General features: G+C 42.0%; 1 protein-coding gene across 2 annotated transcripts in view; it reads right to left on the bottom strand.

Moving 5' to 3' along the window:
* The window catches only part of Itga4 (integrin subunit alpha 4), a 78,971-nt gene extending 60,428 nt beyond the window's left edge, over nucleotides 1–18,543 (bottom strand). Inside the window, exons 1-4 of one of the 2 annotated variants that reach the window (XM_052724485.1) lie at nucleotides 18,031–18,543; nucleotides 17,326–17,447; nucleotides 630–736; nucleotides 407–536 (exon numbers count right to left, since the gene is read on the bottom strand). In XM_052724485.1, coding sequence (XP_052580445.1) covers nucleotides 407–536; nucleotides 630–736; nucleotides 17,326–17,447; nucleotides 18,031–18,527 — 856 coding nt within the window. In that variant the 5' untranslated portion in view covers nucleotides 18,528–18,543. Of the gene's footprint in view, nucleotides 1–406; nucleotides 537–629; nucleotides 737–17,325; nucleotides 17,448–17,791 lie in introns of both variants that reach the window. The other variant, XM_052724486.1, reaches the window with a different exon arrangement.
* Between the last annotated feature and the right edge of the window lie 3,490 nt (nucleotides 18,544–22,033).

The following is a 22,033-nucleotide window of genomic DNA, read 5'->3' as shown; positions in this document are numbered from 1 at the left end:
TTTATAATCATCCCGCAACCCTACCTTAGTTTCAAAAGGGCTGTTATGGCTACCTTTTATGACTGACTACCTGTTCTTACGACCACCCTACAATCATGTCTTTGTTTCAGGAGGTCATTAAGACTAACTTGTTATGCTCTGCTCCTATAACCCCATCTATTTTGTCTGCCAAATCCCCCATTTGGAAACCCTCTACCCCTGAGCTGTAAAAGCCTGACTTCTTCACATCTAATGCTGACCTCTTGAATCCACCTTAGGGGAAAACAACCTCTGTATACAAATACCAAAGCTTGCTTTAATTGTTTGTTTTGATTAATTTGGCCATAACAATTTTGGTCAATGGTCTTTCTCCTCCCATTTTTGGGATTAACAGAGACTCCGTCTAGCTGCATCATGTGACACCTACCTTGGTAGCATGGGGCCATCCTTTTACTCAGTTCTGTTCTCAAATCAGGAGGCATCCCGTAGCAAATACCAATGGGGAGCTTATTATCATTCTTCATGTAAAATATATTTTTCCACCTATGCCCACAAGTCTGAATAAAACAAAAGTCAAACAAATATGTGAAAGTCACACCTCAAAAGTCTGATTCCAGGATCTTGATAGGTGGACCCACTTCAATACCTACCACAATAGATCCATTTTCACCTGGCTGTCTGGAAAGTGTTACCCCCAACCACTGATTATCTCTCTCTTCCAAGCATGTCCTTCCACAGGGCTCTCCAATGGGGCTACCTGCAGAATTTAGAAATATGCTTATCATCAGTTTTGTTGAAAACAATGTTATTCTAAAAGAATAGAGTAGCTAAAGCTGGGCGCTTATTTCCAGGGTTTCTCTTCAGCCAGTTTTGTCATATCTTATATTCAGGGTACAGTTTAAGGGTGAAGTGAGTTACTCTCTGCCAACATACTTGTTCTCCATATACACTGAATATTCTTTTTTGAAATGACCTCTGAGTGATGAAGATGCCATGAAGATGTGGCCTCAGTGATAACGGAGGTAGCTAATTAACCTGAACAAAATGAAGAAGGTCTATTTGATCCAGAGTCAGAGACCAATGTTTGAAAAGAATGTGTGCTTTTGCCTTACCCATTTATTAATATAAGCAACATCATCAGAGCACTTTCAAAAATGTCCTCAGCAATTAAAGTCCAGTTTATTGGAGCTGGACGATGATGACTGAGCGTGTAGAAAGTGGAACTTATAATTAGCATACTAATAACGCATAGCATTTGAAACAAAATGCCCTGTGTTTTAGACTTAGTGGGATGACTGGTGCTTTCAACAAAGATAAAAGGTCTTTGAAAACAGAATGGTGTCAGCAGTAAATAAAAAAACATCAATAGGCACACTTTGGCAAATGCATAAATTGCAGAAAAGCCCAGCATGAAGGAAATACTCAGGTGGGACATAGTCCTGGTAAAGTGTACAACAGTCATCTTTATAGCAATGATCTTTCATTTGCCAGGACAATCCCTTTGCTGTTGAGCCGGAGTCTTAGTAAAACTCTGTATTAAAGTGATTTCAAATCCTTGATTGGAGGAAGAATAAGATGGGTGTCATAGATTCTTTTTTGCTGTCTTTACATTTTATCTTCAGTCAACACTTGAATATTCTGTGCTCAGTTGCAACAGCAGATAAATGCACTAGCAGCAATTAGAGGAGGTAAGCATATGGGAAGCCGGATTTCTTTACTTTGAACACAGGTCACCAAGTTTTTATACTGCTATGGCAAAATTCCCTGCACTGGTCTTCTTATCATTAAGTACCTGCTTACCCCTCTAATCTTAACCCTATGTACAGTTTCCTGGGGAACCTCACAATGCCTACATTGATAAAGATGGTATATTTCAAATGAAATCATTTGTATTGGCTTTCTGAGTCAAAAAGATTTTGTGTAGGAAGTATAGGAAGATATTTGGGACTATCATGGAAATACCTAATCCTTCAACACAACTGAGCTGAAGGAAGTTTCCCAAACTCTCTTCTGGAGTCTTATTCCATGAGTCCAGTCAGGCCTGTCTATTGCAGGGGTCATTTCAGGTCATGTCGGGAGCATAGTTAGAATAGAACATGGATAATGTGTTGCTGGCTTGGTTTCTTGGAAAACATTGAGGCCTTCCACTACTAATAGAGTATTCCAGGAGCGATGGACTGAAGAATGAAAGCAAAGAGACCCGGAGAAAGAACACTGCTGAGCAACAGGAGAGAGGCTTGCCATAGCCCAAACCCTGATAAAGAATGATCCAAATGGACATGGGCAATCTTCTGTGTGAAAATTATCAAAGACAGCTTGAGTGGAGGCAGGAGAGAGGAGAATAGGGAAGGAAAAGAAAGCCAACGAATTAAAGGTATTTATATTGTGTGTCAGTCAATAGGGTAAAAACATTTAACACAGGGAGCTACTAGAACAACATGATACTAAACCAATACAGGAGAAATAAGAAGGGAGGCCAAAAGAAAATTTAGTTTTCATTGTGATACAGTGTTTAGTTTGACTTGTCTCTAAAATTATCAACATTTAAAAATTAATGTCAAAAACAGGTCATCAAAGGTAGACCCAGTCTGCCTGCAGTTGAAGCTGCATTACCATAAGAATCAACAACATATCACCTCTGAAAATACCAAACTATTTCTAAGATTATAGTTAACACCCAGTTAATTCACCTCCAGTTCAGCTGTCATTTTCAAAGACAGGAGCACACGGGCCTGTAAATGCTACCTTCACTGTTCACATACGGATGAAAAATGGGTGTTTTCCCCAAGATTATATTTGATATTTGCAAACAAATGTTCTCTTCTAGAGATAGTCACCCAAGTTAAAAACAACAAACACAGTGCTTTGGAACCACAAAAATGATATCATGCAAATTGCTAGCTGAAAATGGCCCAGAAGTTCATATATGCAAGAATAGCATGCTGTATGCAATTATGTGTTTCTTAGCTGAGTTCTGTTTCCTATGCTTTTAAATGAACATTAGAGACACCTTTGCCAAGTTAAGCTGTTATCTGTTTCATCCAAGCTGCTTCCTGCTCAGTCGTGTTAGCCCTGCAGATGACGGTTACTGCTGTTGCTGCCTAGCCTTCCTGCTCACTGTGCCCCTTTCTTATCATCCAACGCCCTTCTCTCCATTTCTGGGGTTTTCTGAGCCCTCCAGAAGGACTTCTATATGACCTGGCTTGTTGAGGATGACTTCGGAGAGCTAATAAGGTTCTAGGCCTTTACTTCCAGTGTGACTCACATTCCTCTCTTCCCCTGCTCTTAATTCTGCATGAAAACCAACGATTCTTAGAAGTGGAACAAAAGGCCCTCCAGAAGCCACGAGAAGAGATGTTTACATGACATGAAATGTGGTCAGACTTTCTCAGGATTCTAGTGGTGAGATTAAGTTGCTCTTGAGCAGAATAAGCACCTAGTGAGTGGGCATGTGGGAAATGGGGTGGGGGGAGATAGGGTTAAGTACCACCAGACAGAGTCTTTCCCATGTGTTATTATGTGGTTACAAACAACAGATACTTTCTAATTTATATATAAAGTCTCTGATTTAGGGTAATTTAAAAATATATAATATATACACAATATAAATATATAATTTATCTACTCTATAGAAAGGACTGTCAACCTTAGCAATCAAGGGCTCTTATTGACATAGGATATGATCACTGGGAAGAAATTACATTGATTCATTAACCAATAGGAAGGAGGGCTTCCTTTTGACTGGGATTAGCTACATTCGTTTGCAGCTGCTCTGCTCTGCTTCAAAGGTTTAGCACTGATGTTACCCATCTCGGTCAAGCTCAGATTTTATTGATCATCATTCCATCCCAACACAAAACCCAGAAAGAAGTCCTGAAAATGGAACTCTATAAATGGAAAGAGCAATCTTCTCTTTGTGTTGCATATCTTCAGTTCAAAATATGTGTCAAAAGTATGACTATAAAGCCATAAAGGAATGAAAATAATAAAACTGTCAGGAATTATTTTTATATGCATATGCTCATATACACACAGACATCTACACACACATACATGCTGTGATATTTCTTCTTTTCACTTCTTGACACTGTTTCCCAGAGAGCTAACCCTCAACTTCAACCACAACACATAGGGACTTTCAGCACTGGTTATTAGACAGAATCAGTTCCAGGAGTAGTCTGTAAGTCACCATCCAGCTCTGAACTTCCTTGGTTTCTGGAACATTTTCCCATTCTCTTTGGGAGTGCCAGAAAAATCCCAGCAGAAAGGACAAGATCTCCACATCTTAAGCTTTTCTCAGATCTCTAAGACAGTAGTTCTTAGCCAATTGACTGTGACCCTTTGGGGGTCAAATGACCCTTTCACAGGGTTCACATATCAGATATCCTGCATATCAGATATTTTCAATATGATTCATAACAGTAGCAAGGTTACAGTTATGAAGTAGCAATGAAATAATTTTATGGTTGAGAGTCACCACATCATGAGAAACTGTATCCAAGGGTCACAGTTCCCTTAACCTCTATACATTCTGCGTCTACCATTCTGTGTAAAGGAGTTAACAGAAATATCTGTCCTAGTAGGTTTCAGCTAGGTAGTGGAATAGACAGTTAAATACTAAATGTACTTTCTTTATGAAGAAATTTGGTATTCATGTGGACAGAGGTGATGTTTCTGAAGACTGTCACAAAAAAGACAATTTCATAAGTGTCCTTGAAAAGACCGTAAACAAATCTATATTTTACTTTACCCAATGTCATGCTGCAATGATTTATAATCCAGTTTTCATGTCAACTTATACATTACTAAACTAAACTTTTATCAAACTAAATCAGTCCTTTACATGGTTGAATATAAAGGAAGTGAATGGAAATAAGCATGTGATCTTTTTCCACTCTTTTGCACTTAAAATGGCTAATTCTTAGCACAGTTGAATGCATTTCCCCAGTACAAATTAAGGGGGGAAAATCCATATTGAAGCCATCCCCCTTACTCTAAGAATTAAGCTTATTCTTTTTTTTTCAAATTGGGGAGGAAATATATTGTATAATACACATTTCTCATTTCCAGTAGGTATATGCCTACTATGTTAGTTTTTAATTTCCAACTATTGATTTCTACCAGTATATACAAACATATACATAAATGAAAATTAGTAATTTTAATGAGAAAAATAAGATGGTTAGTACAAAGCTAACTGGGTACTCTCTTTACTCCATTTCCTTCCCCTCACTTTTGTTTTGCTATTCACCTCCTTGATATTGCTATCAGCACTCAGAAAATAGAGCAGGGACAATGGAAGACTAGAGATTTTATCTTCTATACTGCCTCAAGGAAGAGAGACTGGCTGTGTTTTGACAGTAGTATTCTCATAGCATAGAACACTGCTGCTCACATAGCAAGCAGGCACTTGATACATATTTGTGGATGGGGAATTTTGAAATATATTATACCACCATAACCCCTTAGATATGGCAAAGGACTACAGTGTTTTCACCAAACTTAGAGATGGAAGAAAAGCCGATTTGTTTCTATGTTCCCTACATCTCCTCCACAATACTATTTCCTTAAATACTAAGACATAGTAACAGATGGTGTGAAGGACATTGCACTTGAGTTTGAAGATCTTTCCAAGTGTGACTGGGAGTAGGGTAACTTGAGAAGGTAAGTCACTTGGGATCTGTGGGTTCCTGCAGGGATTCTGGGAAAAAATGAGACATGTGATGTGCTTGGACAAGAACTGGGCATAGAACTTAGAACATTAGATGATGATATCATTATCAATGTTATCTTAAGGATTTGGTTAAACACTAAGCTGTACATAGGTCACAGCATAATCCTCTTGTATAAAATAGACATAGCCCGTCACTTTATGGGAAGCCTTATCATGAGCACTGTTTTATTCTCACACTAAGGCCGGGAGACTGCATTATTAATCCCTTTGTTCATGAGAAAATTGAGTCCCGTGAATGTGTAAAATCCTGTGTGTACAGGTGTGTGCACATGGGTGAATACATATGTTTGGTGAGAGGTTAGCCCGGGAGTCTTCCATTGCTCTCTACTGTATTTTTTTGAGGTAGTCTCTCATAAAACCTGGAGCTTATCTTCTTAGCTAGATTGGCTGGCCAGTGAGATCCAAGGATCCTCCTGTCTCCACCTCCCCAGTGCTGAGACTAGAGGCTTGTTCCAGTGCCTGGCTTTTACATGGATGCTGGGAATTGAGCAGAGTTCCTCATGCTTGCACAGAAAACACTTTGCCACCTGAAGGATCGCCTTAGCCCCAATGCTAAGTCTTAAAGGAGTCAAGAACTTACCCAAATTTGTGAAGCCAGTAAATCAAACGATTAGAATGAAAAAAAAAAACCTTTGATCTTTGTGTTGTTTCCCATGATTCTAAAACATTGACCATAGAATTCTACAAATATTCAGATGTGTGAATTAGCTGAATTCAATTTCACATCCTAAATCTGTTTTTTTCCATCTGAGAATGTGAAATATAGCAATTCTGCACAGAATGTAAATAAACTTTTTTTTTTGAGACAGGGCCTCTCTAGCTTAAGCTGGCCTGAAACTTATCACATAACTCGTTAAGTCAACTCTGTACTGTTCATGAAGCTTCTCAGTTCCTTGACCCCTGTCCTGCCTTGCCCTTCTCCTCCATGTTAGTCACCTTCAGTACTGAGGAATTTCTACTGAAGAAATAAGGACCCAATGGAAAGGTCAGTCTCCAGGGCCTTTTTTCTAGACATTTGAGGGTTTGAATGAAGTGCTTTGCAGTGAGGAAGGCTGGGGCTTTTTGTGTGTGTATAATGGTAGGTCTGGTTTATCCACCTGCATCACTGTTCTGTGGCTTCCCCAGCAGACATTTGGTGGGGGTGCTCAGTTCCACTCTCTGAATAGTAAGAGAGTGCGTAAGTGCATCTGCTCTTTCAAAACTGATGACACAGTTTCAGTTTTCAGAAAAATAACAAAAGCCCTTACTTTAAGTTGTTTCTGTCTTTTGAATACGAAGTTCCATTCTCTTACACGATAAACGTCATACATTTAAGACTAGGCCAGCCCGTCTTTTTTTTTTTTTTTTTTTTTTTTTTTTTTTTTTTTTTTTTTTTGTCAATCATAGAAAGTGAACAACCCTTGATTTTCCTATGTTCTATGGAGACATTAATTTCAGATATCTTTTTTAAGGAAGTAATCATTGCCGAGTAAAAATAACCTGTTAAAAATCCATTATCTACACAAATTCAGAATATCAGAAAAAAATCATCTAGAACTAAAGTGGTAGATGAAATGAACAACTTATCAAACCTACCAATCCATACACATATGGACTACAGAAACTCATGCCTGTGCATACACGACTGCCCAGCGCCTAGTAGGTGGTCAATAAATGGCAAATGCTTCCACTTCCCAAGGAACCTGCCTTCTGCTGATTTTAAATTTAGACGCCAGAGGGCGCTCACAGTGTTGTGAGAGGTGAGCAACAACCTCCAGCTCTAACCCAAATGGCCCGTTCCTTTAGTTTGTCCTGTCAAACCAGAGTTACTAATAAGTCCACTATATTATAAAATCTGTGATTAAAAGTGCACTTTTCTCACATATCTAATTAAACATGGTGGTGATTCTTCTAAAAGATAACAGGGATGTTTAAGAACTCAATAGCAATCCAAATGATTTGGAGTTATGAAAACCATAACACCAACATGTTAAAGGCGGCACAGGACATGGACAGTGTCAAATATCCAAGACACTTTCCAGCGAATCTAGAGCCAAGCAGAAATGAAAATATCAAATTAAATGTCCAAATGAGATACCATTCTCAAGATATTTTCCTTTAGTTAAGAAGAGGTCTTTAAATGTGGTCTTAGGATGGCTAGCAAAATCTAATAATGGCTAGTGGGCATGCTCTATATGCCATTATATGAAAAAGAGTCTGTGCAATCCATTAATCCACAAGCCTGGCAAAGCCAGATACTTCAGTCCTCTAAACTTTCTCCTGTCCTGTTCTGTTCTGTTTTTCTGTCCTGTTCTGTTCTGTCCTGTCCTGTTCTGTTCTGTCCTGTTCTGTTCTGTCCTGTCCTGTCCTGTCCTATCCTGTTCTGTTCTGTCCTGTCCTGTTCTGTTCTGTTCTGTCCTGTCCTGTCCTGTCCTATCCTGTTCTGTTCTGTCCTGTCCTGTTCTGTTCTGTTCTGTTCTGTTCTGTTCTGTCCTGTTCTGTTCTGTTCTGTTCTTCTGTCCTGTTCTGTTCTGTTCTTCTGTCCTGTTCTGTTCTGTTCTGTTCTGTTCTGTTCTGTTCTGTCCTGTCCTATCCTGTTCTGTTCTGTCCTGTCCTGTTCTGTTCTGTTCTGTTCTGTTCTGTTCTGTTCTGTCCTGTTCTGTTCTGTTCTGTCCTATCCTGTTCTGTCCTGTCCTGTCCTATCCTGTTGTGTCCTGTCCTGTCCTGTTCTGTCCTGTTCTGTCCTGTCCTGTCCTGTTCTGTCCTCTCCTGTCCTGTCCTGTTCTGTTCTACTCCAGTAGAAGGTTTCCCACCACAGTGACCATCCCTATGGAGCAATAGCATCATGTTGTCGGGTTGAAACTCTGTAAATGTGAGTTGGTCCTGAATCATTCTGAAGCCTCAGAACTATAGAAAACAAGGTCATCTGTGGAGACCTGACTCTAGGTTCAGGGTCTCTGCTGGTCTCCTAGTCACAAGTTTCTTCAAAATCCTCCAGGAAACCCATAATACTTCTTATAATAGCTTCAAGGGAAAAATGTACTCCAACGGGTACGTTTGGTGGGAATAACTTAAGGTAGGAGAGTCATTCTACTATGTACTATATTCTTTCTGTGTAACAAGTGCATTTTAATAGCTGTAAACACACATATTAACTAACGTTTTCATAGCATTCTTGAAGTAGACGTTATTGTGAATACCAGCACCAAATATAGAGACGCTTTAACAAGGAGAGATGGTGTTCAAGGTCACGCAACTAACTCCTGGTGGGGGGTGAGGGTGGGGAGGGGCCAGGGAGAAAAACCAACACAAACAGCCAGCTTTTCAGTGTTAGCTTTTCAAATGCTGGCATTAGTAACAAACCAACTCTGGACTAACTCTAGTTCTAAAATAATTTACCACTAAAATTTAGTAACATTTGTTTCTGACATTAGAAAATAATAAAGGAAAAAAATCCTACTTTCGTAGTTGTCTGGTAATTTCTTGGACTTAAAAGATTCCTTTGCAAAACTTAAATGGGTACTGTTTTGAATACTTTAAAATTTTTATATATATTTGTGTGTGTGTGTGTGTGTGTGTGTGTGTGTGTGTGTGTGTGTGTGTGTGTGTTGGGGGGGGATGCCTATGTATAGTTCAGAGAACAAGTCGACACTAGTTCCTAGCCTTCCACCTTGCTGAGACAGGATCTTCCTTAACCACTGTGCTGTGTACTCCAGGCTAGCTGGCCTAGGAGCCTCTGGTTGATGCTCCTGCCCCCACTTCTTGTTAGTCGACATAGCAAGCACTTTTACTCACCCAAGCACGCTAATACAAAATCTAAACAGAAAATAAATCCAGGGGAACCTGCTTGCACTCAAACCTGGAGTGGTCCATCCTGAAATGCTGTGCTCCCGTTTTTTTTTTTTTTTTTTTCAGTTCACATGTAAAATAGGTGGCGGGGGTGGGGTGGACTATAGATGGATGGTAAGACAGCAAGATTTAAGGAAAATCAGTGAGGAGCTGTCATATTTTCCTTGCCAGTGAAGACTCACACCAGGATGAAGAGTTACAGATATCAGAGGCATTTCTCTGTAGGGAGTTGAAAAGGCTAGAATAAAACATTGCAGAAACCGTAGTTGGCACACAAAAGTGATCAAATATAATGCCCAGTAGAAAAAAAAAAATCTTCCCAGGAAAACAGAGCCTGAGCCCAGAGTGAAGTCATGCTCAGAAGTTCTGCAGGTGCTATAAACTGACACATTGTCTGCAGATCAGGTGTGGCTTGAGCCTGGCCTTTAACCACTGAGGCATCTCTTCAGGCCAAGGCAAAATTTGAGAAGAACATATCTAATTCACTTTAGAGACATAGACACCCTTCCAAACAAAAGGGGTCTGAAAAATAAATAAGTTCTTATTATTTCTGAACATATTCATTATGAATTACAGTGTTTCAAAATTAAAAAAGAATTCTCACAATTTAAAAAAAATGTAGGTATAAACTAAGGACATCAAAACAAACATGGAATTTCTGAGCTTGGTCCAGTCACTTACAAACCCACTTCCACGTTCTAACTCCCCACATTGAGCTATTTTGAAACTTTCTTCTTAAGACAGTCACTTCCAAACCTCTCAGGATTGGTAATGATGTCTCCTGGGGAGAGGCCACAAAGCCTAACAAAGCCTTCAGAATGTAGGCTGATGCAGCCCCACTGGGGGAAATGCTGAAATTGGCAACAAAGTCTGTAAACTACCACTAACTCTGAAAAATGTATCTATTCATTTTAGCTCTATTGAGCTCTTCCTGTGTGGTCATCTAACGCCGTGAAAACTGGCTTACTCCTCAGCCCTACCCACACCAGAAAGTGTATCAGATGGACCTGATTTCTTGTTCCTGCCAATGATTGTCTGTCATCACTAATGATGCACTCACCTGCCCCTCTCATCATCTAGACTGAATTCATTATGCCTTTCAATCGCATCTTATTCCACTTTATTTCTTGGATATAGCATGCTAAGGGGTTGAAGGAAGATCCAATGGGGAGGGTTATCTTCTGCTCTCATTCTTCATGTCTCAAGTCTTTACAGTGTCTTTGTCACTTAAAACTAGTCTTCCCAAGGTTATTGACGAATCTATTCTCTCTAACCCAGAGAAGCTACCTAAGTTCTTATCTTTTGTGATGTCTAGGGCCTTTTAACACTCCCAACCACAAACCCTTTCTCAAAACCCTCTCATTCTCTGACTTCTACAATGCCTGATGCACCTGATTTTCTTGATAGCTCTTATGCTCTGTGTTTCTCGAGGCCCCTTCTTTCTTCTCCAGTGGTTCTCAACCATGGATAAACATTGAAATCATCCTTGGACCTCTGGAAACTCCTGCTTCCATTTTTTTGGACAAACTCCTAGAGACAATTATTTTGAGACAGGGCAACTAGAACAGGTATTCTTAAAGCTCCATGGATGGTTTAAGTTGAAGTGGACTTCAGTAGTACTATTCTTGCCCCTTCTCTAGTTGTAGGAATCTTAGTGTCTACCCTTGGTCTTCTGATCTGCATATCTTACAGTTTGCAGGTTAAGCTCATTCACCCCTATGGCGTTGACTGTCCCTTCCATATCAATCACTCTTGACTCTGACTTGCTGGTACAGTCTTCTCTCTGGTCCTCAGGCATAAAAATCTAACTCATAGATATCTACTTTTGTGTCGTATAAACTTCACACCAATGGAATACATGGCCTTCCAGAAAACCTGCTGTTCTACCCTTTTAGAGTACCTATCACTGTTATCCATCCAATACCCCAAAAATCAGAACCTTTAGTGACATCTTTGATGATTTCTTTTTCCTAGTGTTTAACTCATTTAAAAAGTACCAAGTATTTCTGAATCCATCCTCTAAACATCTGTAGATCTCTGGTTTTCTCCATCACATCTGCCACTGTACTAGTTAGGGACTTAACATCAGTAGCCTCTATTATAGGAAAAACTGTCATATTATTCTTAGTCTCAATATATTGACTACAAAGTACTCATTATACCACACTAGAATACTATGTATCAAACACACAATCTGAACCCTCCACTTCAAAGTTTTAAACCTCACAGGATAGGTTCAAAGTCATGTTGTTCCAGAAATAATCTCTGATTACCTCTGTAATCTATCATCCATATCACTCTGCAATGCAATCCTACTTGGTTTTAAGTTCTTCAGAAGTACTGTGCTCTCAAAGACCTTGGCTTTCCATGCACAAGGATTGTTCTGTCTGGAATGTTTTTTTCTTTTATATTCAATGAAATTTCATTGATGTATGAAATGAAATATAACCAGGTATAACTTCATTTCCCCCAGCACCTCCTTCTCCTGTCATTATTTCCTCCTCCTCTTGCTCTTCCTCTTACTGTCCTTCTTCCTATTTCTAATAATTCACTAAGTCCAATTAGTTGTCCATAAGTACAAGGCTGTGGAGTCATCCACTGCAGCAGGGGAACCTACCAATGGCCACACCCTCAGTGGCATATTCTTTTTATAATTTCTTCCTCTAGCTGAGACTTACTCTGTCCTGACATGGGTCTAAGTTCCTCACTACTTTGTTCTTGTCATTAGATCTTCCCATCACAGTTTCCTCCAACATGAACACTTAGGTAGGAAAACTGTTGTACAAAGAATGTGTTGCTTTTATGCACTTAGGTCTGATCCTTGGATATCTCTCAGCCATATGCACAATGGAGTAGTAATACATGGCCCCAGATCTCTTGCCATGGAAAAGTATCTTAGCCATTAGAAATATTAGCCAATGAGCATATAAGCATATATCAAAAAGAATTGTGTTTAAGAAAGCATCTCCCCAATTAGAAGAACATCTCATCCTTTGAGAGGTCAAGTATGGGAGATTGGGGAACTTCTAATCTTTTAAAATATGAATTGTGTGTGTGTGTGTGTGTGTGTGTGTGTGTGTGTGTGTATAGGTATGTACCATGGATGTATGTAGGTATTCTTGGAGACCAGACACATTGGATGCCCCTGGAGCATCACAGGTGGTTGCAAGCTGCCTGATGTGGATGCTGGAATTGAACTTGGTTCCTTTGCCAGAGTGATATACACCTTCAACAACTAAGCCATTTGTCTAACCCCAGCTTCTACCTTTTAACCTCAACTTATTAATGGCATCCTATACCATGATTTTCTGTGTTCAGAATGGCCTGTGTTCAGGGACAATTTTTCAGGTTGACCAATCTGTATTAATCTCAGCTTCATAAGCTATAATTTTAGGCTTGTTGCAAACAAAAAGAACATCACCCAGAACACATATGAAGTTTGAATAGTTAAGTATTTGTATTTTAGCATTACTAATACCTGCCAATCAGGTAGAAATGATGCAATGCTTAGGAACTTGACCAGTTTCAAAGTAGGGTATGAAATATAAAAACAGGAGATATCCTAAGACAATGTTATTTCCAGAAATATTTTCAAAATCAGCAACGGTAACCAAGTTGTTATGGACCCTTGGTCTTTCCAGCAAGAGAAAGAGAAGCCCAGACAGGAAGCTTAACCGCTCAACAGCCAGAGCTCCGCACATGAGGGGAAGTGAGGTTCCTACCCACCCAGGCACAGATGCAGGAGTGCTCCCACCCAAGGAAAGTTTTTTGGGGGATTAGTCCTGTCCAATAGAGATGTAATGTGTGCTCATATGACATTTTTAAATGAAGGGCTGCCATATTACAAAGGTAAAAAGGAATGTTAAATCAATTCAAGACATATTAAGCTATCAATACTACTTTAAGATATTTCTTTCATGGGGTAATCATAACATAGTTTTGTACTATCTCAGACATCTGCTGGGTAAATTACTTAATACAACTTCTCACTGCAGACGTTTCCTATCCTCAAAAACCACATGTAGCCAGTGGCTACTTTCTTGAACTGTGTAACTGTGTAACTTTAGATTCTTTTCCCTAGGTAGGTTCCCCTGCTGCATGTATAAGTCAGTCATCCAGAGCCACGGTCTTCTCTCTCTCTCTCTCTCTACACACACACACACACACACACACACACACACACACACACACACACACACACACACACACACATGGGATTAAGGGAAGACATTTGTGGTAACTACAAAGTATTAAAAATCTGGAGTGTCTTTTGATACCCAAATAAACCTGATAATCACTCATGTATTGTTATTGTGTTCTGCTTTGCTGACTATTTGTGTTTTAAGCATGGATCATGTTTAAATGTATTAATTATGGAGTCATTATTTTTATCATCCTGACTCTCAGGGACCAAATTCATTAAACAACCCCCAGTAAAGGTACAGAGTAGCTGACAGAGAAGAGAGTGGACATGTGGAAATCACCATGACCTACTTAGACACTGTCTGCACAAGTGGATGTAGACCTTGGTCCTCCTGAGGGGAGACCACTTTTTTGTTCATGGAAGGAAGTAGCAAGGGAGTACAAAACAACAGATACCTCTGAGACAGGCAGAGTGCCAGAAAGAGGCTGAGAACACAGGAAGAAAACACCCTGGGTGCTGTAGAAGCAACTCTGCTGGTGTTACCTCAGCAGCCAATTTGGTCTGCTGAAGGGGCACTGCCAACGTCTCCCCTGAGCATGCTAGATAAATGAGTATGCCTGCTTGACTCTGATTATGGCTATAGTGAATACAGCATGGTATGTCATAACATCAGCCACAGACGACGCTAGGGTGGGAGAGGCTAGGAGTCTATCTGAGTCAGCCATTTGTCTGACATTTTACAGAGACGTTGAAACAACTCATGATATTTTGGATATTTTGAGCCAAACATCTGATAGACACCATTTCACAAGACTGGACACTTTTAGAATCATGATAAGAAGTACAGTTATTCCAGAGGCAAGAGGTTACTTACTGAGATAGCTACAATAGCTCTAACATAACTTTTGTGATGGGCCAGTGACTTCTTTTTCATTTGCTTCATTTCAATTTGTTGTATTTTTTGTTTATACAATTAACCTTTTATTTTTAGTTCATTAATTGACCCTAATTACTTATTTTGATAACATTCTATTGCAGATCTCACATATATTTTAATTAGAAAATAAATAACTCATTTTTCAATGTCTGGATATTGAGCTAAGTATTTGTCGGGGGCAGAGTTTGAGACAGGATCTCACTATGCAGCTCTGGTTGTCCTAGAACTCCTATGTAGATCAGGCTGGCTTGGACCTGAACTCACAGAGGTCTATCTGCCTCTGCCTCCTGAGTGCTGGAATGAAAGACATGTGCCACCATGCCCAGCTAAGCTAAGTATTTTTAAACTTCATAATATAATCACTTACATTCTACATAAGATAATTACAATTATTTATATAATTATAAGTATAGTTATTTACATATACATTATATATATAGTTAAATATAAATAAAATTATTTTCAAAATTATAAATAGCTCAATCATCCAGAAGATTTTTGTGTGTGTGTAGGTAGCTTTCTCCTTTCTCTCTTTCTGAACACACATACATACACACACAAAATGTGTTCAAAAGTAATAGTGCATAGTCTATAAACTTTACAGTCTTAATATGTTTCTGCTAATCAATTGATGATTTTTTTTTTTTTTTTAGCTTTCTTTCTGGACATGAGCATTAGTATTTTACCTTACAGCTTTAAATTACTTTTGAATTTGTTCTCAATGAAGAAACAATTTTCTCTGTAGAAACTGGGAATGTATTGTTCAGAATGTTCCCGGAGAAGTAACTTCAGCCAATTCCCTTACAAAAACATTCTAAGTGTTACCATAGTTGATATTGTAACTAATCAATTGACTAGGACCTTATACTCTATTTTGTGCCTTTCATCTCAGTGTTTTTGTTGTTGACTCAATTTTTGAAGGTAAGGAACAGCACTTTGGGTTACCATTGCTGACTCTTCTACCCACCAATCAAGCTGAGAACTATCAAACTTGTGCTTTTCTTTATTCATCCATCCCAAAACTTGCAATGTTCTTTATGTATCTACTGTGCTTGAATGTCTGTGGCAAACTCTGTGCTCTACACTGCAGTGAATTTAGGTTTTCCTTTAATTGACAGCTGCCATCATCTAAAAGCCTATCCCAGAACATGATCTTTCCAGTTAAACACAAGCCTCCATAAATAGATCCTGTGCCCCCCAGGCAGGATGTCATGTCATGGATCTGGAAAGAATGCCAGGACCGGAGACCCTGTGAAGCCTCTGTCAGATCAAGGCTTCATTCATTGCACAGCTCTCTCAGGCAATGAAAATACTTGGCAAAATCATTCCGAATACACAGCTCTGTCAGTCCTGTATGCACCCCTGTCTGCGGTTTGGAATAGGGGGTGCCTAATGGTGCTCTGAGGCCCATCTCTCCTTTACAAAGAACTAAGTTTCACAATAGCTTGTTTTCCCAAATAAAATTTGGTTTTGCTGTTTCTCTCCCTCTCCTGTTCATTGTCATCCTCTTCCTCGTCTCTTTGTGTCTTCCCACTCCCAATATGCTTTGCACTTTTGTGTCAACAGCAGCCTAGTTCAATGCACAGGTAATTCCTGCATTTTTATGGGTGCTGAGGGACAAGTGCCAAGAAAGAAACAGAACAAAACAGGCAAGCAAACAACACAAAGATGACTCTAAAAAGTTAAAGACAAAATAAGGCAATCTCAAGAGTCCCAATCATCACCTATAATTCATCATCATAGATGACAGATCATCTCTATAGCCAGCACGCTAAACCCTTCATTTGGTTTTCTCTTCACTGAACATGTACAACTGAAGTGTAAAGCTAAGCCTCGGTAAGTAATTTTGAAGGAGGACCCCACAGCTCTCTGTGTTGGAGTCCTACTGTGGAAAACAGAAACATTACAATCATAACCTAGAGTTGCTTTGAGGGGAAAACATTGAGCAATATGCACAACAGTGCTAGGAGCAAGACAGATCTAAATTACTATTAGTTCCCCTTTCTTTTCCCATGTGTCTGTGCGCAGCAAATTTGCTTTTGACTTTGAAACATGAAACTTGTCCCCTCCCCCATCAGCACACATGTCTCAAGTTTCTGTAAACTTAAGGACATAAGAAATGAGGGCTGAAGACAGGCCTGCTTAACAGGAGAATCCCAGAGGAGGAAAATTAATAATGATACGTTAGACCTCCTATATTAATGATTTTAACAGTTGACATGCCATTTTTTCCCTCCTGTTCTTTTATGGTATATATTCTATGGAAGAAAGAGAAAGGAAAGAAAGCCCTTGGGCTAAATAAATGACGGGATGTGGGGTCAATCGAAGTTTTTATTTCTGATGTGATTCTAGATCAAAGTTGAGACGTCAGAGATCAAGCACAATCTTTAACAATCCTTCTCTGGGCTGGGTCCTCTGGCTTTGGAGCAGGTTTTACACATGGTAGAGGGTGAGAGGTGGCTGGCCAAAAGGCATCCTAAGAAACTTTCTCTGAGAGAGCTTTTACCAGATACTGCGATCAGCTACAGCCTCAAGCAAGGAGAAGGCAAATATCACCAGAAGCAAGCTGCCATGGGGTTAAAATCGAAAAGCATGCACTTTAAACTAGAAGAAACTGGCATCGCGAAGTCTTCCAGAACTTATCCAACAATGGTCCCATAAGGAGAGAAAGTTCATTATCTCCTGGTCCAGGACTCAACTCACCCAGCTGGAGCTGTTCGCAGGTCTGGCCTGGATTCGCTCCGATCCTGCATCTGTAAATCGCCCCAGGATTGACCACTGAGGCATTGGAGAGCCAGCTGGCAGTGGGCGCCCCCGCGATGAGCCTAAAGCGAGAACCAGGCAAGTTCGCTCAGATGTGAGCCAGTCTGCCCACCTACCCTGCCCCGAGTTACCACAGCTGTGCAGCGGGCAGCATGGGAAGCGGCGCCCACGTCCTCTGCCCATCACCATCACCAGAGACTCAGAACTCCGGCACCAGGTACCAGGAGCACCCTGGGGGCTGTCATCCTAAGATAAGTTAGTTCTAAGGCTCTCCAGTGAGCCAGCTGGCTGAAGCTAGCTAGGCTTTCCTCTGACCTCCCAGGAGGGCGGAAAGTTTGATTCAGACAAGGAATCCCAGAGGCGGAGGCGCTGGCTGCTACATGCCTCTTGGGAAGGGCGCACTCACCAGCGCTTTTCCCCGTGGCTGTGCAGCACCACCGAGTAGCCAAACAGAGTGCCGGAGGGGCCCTGGTACAGCAGAGCGCTCTCGGGGTCCAGGTTGTAGGGGTACCCCGCAGGCACTTCCAGGTACAACAACAGCATCACCGCTTCCCAGAGGGCGACCCCTCGGGGCCCGGGTCTGCGCCTCGGTTCCGCAGCCATGCACTCTTGGTGGGGAACATTCAACACCAAACGGCCACTGACCAGAGTTGCACAGGATGCGACGGTTGGCCAAGGCGAAGAGCGCCCCAAGAGATGAAGTGTAGCAGCGTGTCCGGTACTGGCGGGCGACAGGGGCGGAGAGAGGGACGCCAGGGGAGGGGAATTGGTGGCCACAGGCGGAGCAATGGTAGTGCCCAGGGATGCCTCAGGCCCTGGCCCACGCCCCGTTTCTGTGGCCTGGGGGCTGGGTGCTTCTGTGATCTGGGTGGGGTCCTGGGTGTGGTGCCGTGGCTCACAGCCTTGTCTCCCTTTCCCCAACTCGATCCCCACCCCCACCCCGCCGCGGCTGTAGGGGGCGCTAGGGGACCTAGGTTGCCGGGACTCACATCCTGGCCAGGTTCTGGCAGCCCACAGAGCATGGGGATGGCTATAGGTTTCTGGGGCTTAGCCAGAATGGCCCCGAGGGGAACACAAATAGGGCAGGACTTTCCCTTTTGAAAGTTGGCTGGGGCTAGATGCCTAGCCTTGTGGCACTTCATGCAGTGACTGGCCTCCATGGCCAGTCTCCGTGACCAATAGTGGTCCCCCAAATTTGGGGACCAGGACTGTGGAGAAACCTCCAGAACTTCCTTTGCCAGTTAAGTGCTGTGTAGCAGAGAGAAATTACAGTTTGCAACGAACTAAAAATTGCCCCCTACACACACCCGGAGGCGCTTAGGGAGCATTTTGGTGACAAAGGCATTATGGCTAGTCTCTTCAAAGCTCCCAGGCCTGCACCCTCTTGTGCTGGCTTCCTTCCTCTCCACACTTCCTCTTAAGTAGAGTCTGTATGCATGAGCAAGTCAGGCAACGGCCTGACTCCAAACCCAGGCTAGCTAAGGAAATTCTGTGACTTGCCTCACTAAGCAAACTCCTCCTCTTGTTCACGTCTTCATAACCTGTTCTTATGTACACAGAGCCGTTCAGTTGCCTCAGGACACACCTGCCACCAGAAATGTAGACAGCAGCATGAAACAAGGTCATACTGAGCCTCTGCAGAGCCACTGGAGGCCAAAGACACAGCACACACGTTAACCAGGCGATTGGCCTCGGCTGAACACACTCCGCGTGGGCCCGGTTTCGCGCTGGAGCAAGCAAGCTGCAAGTGCCCGTGACTGCTAGCAGGAGAGATGCGGGCCTCCTCACCACTGCTGCGTGAAAAGACAAATGAAAAAAAGAAGAGTCTGCCTGCCAGGTAAACCAACGAAATAGCACAGCCGCAGCTGTCACCGTTCACTGAGTCAGATCATTTTGTGCAGCCGACAGCACCCCGGTCCTCCGGACACCGCCACAAACCTGCCAGACCGATGGAGCATCCAGCAAAAGTTGGGCCAGATGGTAGAAAAAAGTTCTACCAAGTTTGAATGTTTGGGGACCCTTGATGAGGGTTGGAAGACAAGGATAGTTGAGTTAGGCTGCACACTCATGGGAGCGACCCAGTAAGCTAGGTGGAGAAGGGAAGGAGGGGTTAAACTCCGATCTGGGCTGATAGCAACAGAGTGGCTAATGGGCAGAACCCCACTTCTACCGTTCTGATTACAATTACGCAACATGCTATGACAACCCTGTTTCCTTCCCCAAGCTTTGAAAACAGCCCTCTTGCTAAAAATCCCTCCCAGTGGGAGATATAAACAATACTCCTTCTAATGTCCCAGTGACCACCCCAGGCATGGTTCTGAAGTTTACTCTGGAGAACTGTCTTAGTTAGGGTGCCTATTGCGTGACAAAACACCACGATCAAAAGCAACCTTGGGAGGAAAGGATTAATTTAGCTTCCATATTCTGAATCATAGTCCATTACAGGAAACCAAAACAGGAATTCAAACTGGGCAGGAACCTGGAGGCAGGAGCTGATGTAGAGACCGTGGTTACTGGCTTGCTCTGATGGCTCACTCAGATGCTTTCTTACAGCACCCAAAAATACCAACCTGGGGTGGAATGGCACCCACCTCAGGCTGGACCCTCCCACATCAGTTAGTAATTGAAAAAAAAAAAAAAAAAAAGCCCTACAGGGCTTTTAGGGAATAGGCTTATATGTGACAAGTCCAATCTTATGGAGGCAATTTCTCAATTGTGATTACTTCCTCTTAGATGACTCTAGCTTGTGTCACATTGATATAAAACTACCTAGCACAGGAACCCATAAGCTTATTGGACTTCTTACACAGCATTAAGTGAGGGTTAATCACTGATGTATGGGTTCTCTACTCCCACAGGCCACACCTGGAAAACCTTAACCCAGCAAAAATGAGTGCTTCCCTATAGGCATAGGTGGAGCTCCACCCCCAGGGGAGCCCTACCCCAGTCTTGGCTCACATAATCTGGCCCCTCCTCCAGGCCAAGTGCAATTGAAGCCAAGTTTCACATACCTGGTGGTAGGGAGCAGCTGGACACCCAGGTGAGGGTCTGTGAGCCATCCCACTCTGCCATGCCCTCTGTAAACAGTCAACAAGTCCCACTGGGATAATCATTTTGCAAGAGGGCCACTCTGAACTCCCCAAGACGGTGGTTGCTTGGCCCAGAGGATAGTCACATATAAGCCTGTTCCCTAAACAGTAAAAGATGCTTGACACTACTTTACCAAGTCCAAAATTAATGCTCTCTCTCCTCAGTGCCAAGCTCCTTCACTGGCTCCTTTTCTTCTAAGACAAACACTGCAGAGTCCCTGGGCTTAACTCAGGGGCATTTATCACCCCCCCCCCCCCCGTCTCTTCTCAAGGGGGACCGATCCATGTCCTGTCTTTAAAAGACACCTAACATGACAAGTCTTCAGTTCATGTCTCCAGTCTTGACCTTTCTAAGCTCCAGGCTTGTACAAAGAGCTGTCTATGTGACACCTCAGTGTGGCTCCACAGTGCACTTGCAACTAACTTGGTGATCTCACCCTAACAGAACTGTTCCTCCAGCCAATCTCCTCCATGACAAAAAAAAAGCCAGTTCAACCAGAAATTTGGAAAGGAATCCTTGATTCCTTATTATCCCTAACATGAAATCCATTAATAACCAAATCCTATGAATTTGATAAATAAAATGAATGTCTTCCTCATCTTCCTCACCCCTCCCTCTCCTCCTCCCCCTCCTCACCTCCAGGTTTCCCTCATCTCCTCCTCCTTCCTCCCCCACCTCCTCCTCTTTCTCCTCATCCTCCTCTTGCTTGGGGAGGCAGAGTGGATACAAACTCAGTTGTCACCCTCCCAAAGCATATACCTACCTTTTATCTCTTTGATACCTTGTCTCTATAGCCTCTACCCTTTCCCACAATGCCATGTTCTTACCTGGGCTATTATTTAATAATCTGCTACTTGGTCTTCTTCTAAAATCCTCCAAGTCATCAATTTTACACAAAGAAGCTCACATGAACTAGCAAAATTTTAAGTCCATTTTCACCCATTGCTTTAGCCCCCATTGGTCTCTTACAGTTCAAACTACATGATCCTGTGACATAGCCCCAGACTGTGCCAAGCCTGGCCCTGGCCTCTTCCTGGATGCCTTTGCTTAGGCTGTCTCCGCTTTACTTAATCCCTTAAGTCTTCAAAGGTCTCTTCATTCTTCTCCAGGTCTCTGACTGTCTTGTCCCTCTCTCTGGGCACATGGTCCTCTCTGACTTTATGTTTATGTGACTTTTCTTCTCCTTCTTCCTCCCATTCCCTCCTGATTTTCCTTCTTTTTGTCCTGCTTGTTCTATAGATATTTTCTTCCCTTCCAATGTAAAGCCTTGTCATCTCACAGATAATCCTGCTCATTTTCTGTAGGAATCCCACATTTAATTTCCCTTGTGTCTTTGCTAGAATGAGAACACGTTGGAGCTGTTCCTACTGTTCTAGCAACTCAGATGCTGTTGGCAAGAAGTAGGTACCCAATGGGTAGTTTTGAATGTCCATTTCATGAACATCACTAATTTCAGAAGTGGGGGGGGGGGGTGGGCATGCAAAATGTGTGAAGAGCAGATCCAGATCTCAAAGACTTACAACAGATAAAGGACAATGTGATGTGGTCAAACGTGACT

This window comes from Peromyscus californicus, unplaced genomic scaffold (genome assembly GCF_007827085.1).
Source record: "Peromyscus californicus insignis strain IS unplaced genomic scaffold, ASM782708v3 Scaffold_7__1_contigs__length_154581171, whole genome shotgun sequence".
NCBI lineage: Eukaryota > Metazoa > Chordata > Mammalia > Rodentia > Cricetidae > Peromyscus > Peromyscus californicus.
The sequence above is the reverse complement of the archived record's forward strand: the minus strand, read 5'-3'. Positions and strand labels throughout refer to the sequence as shown.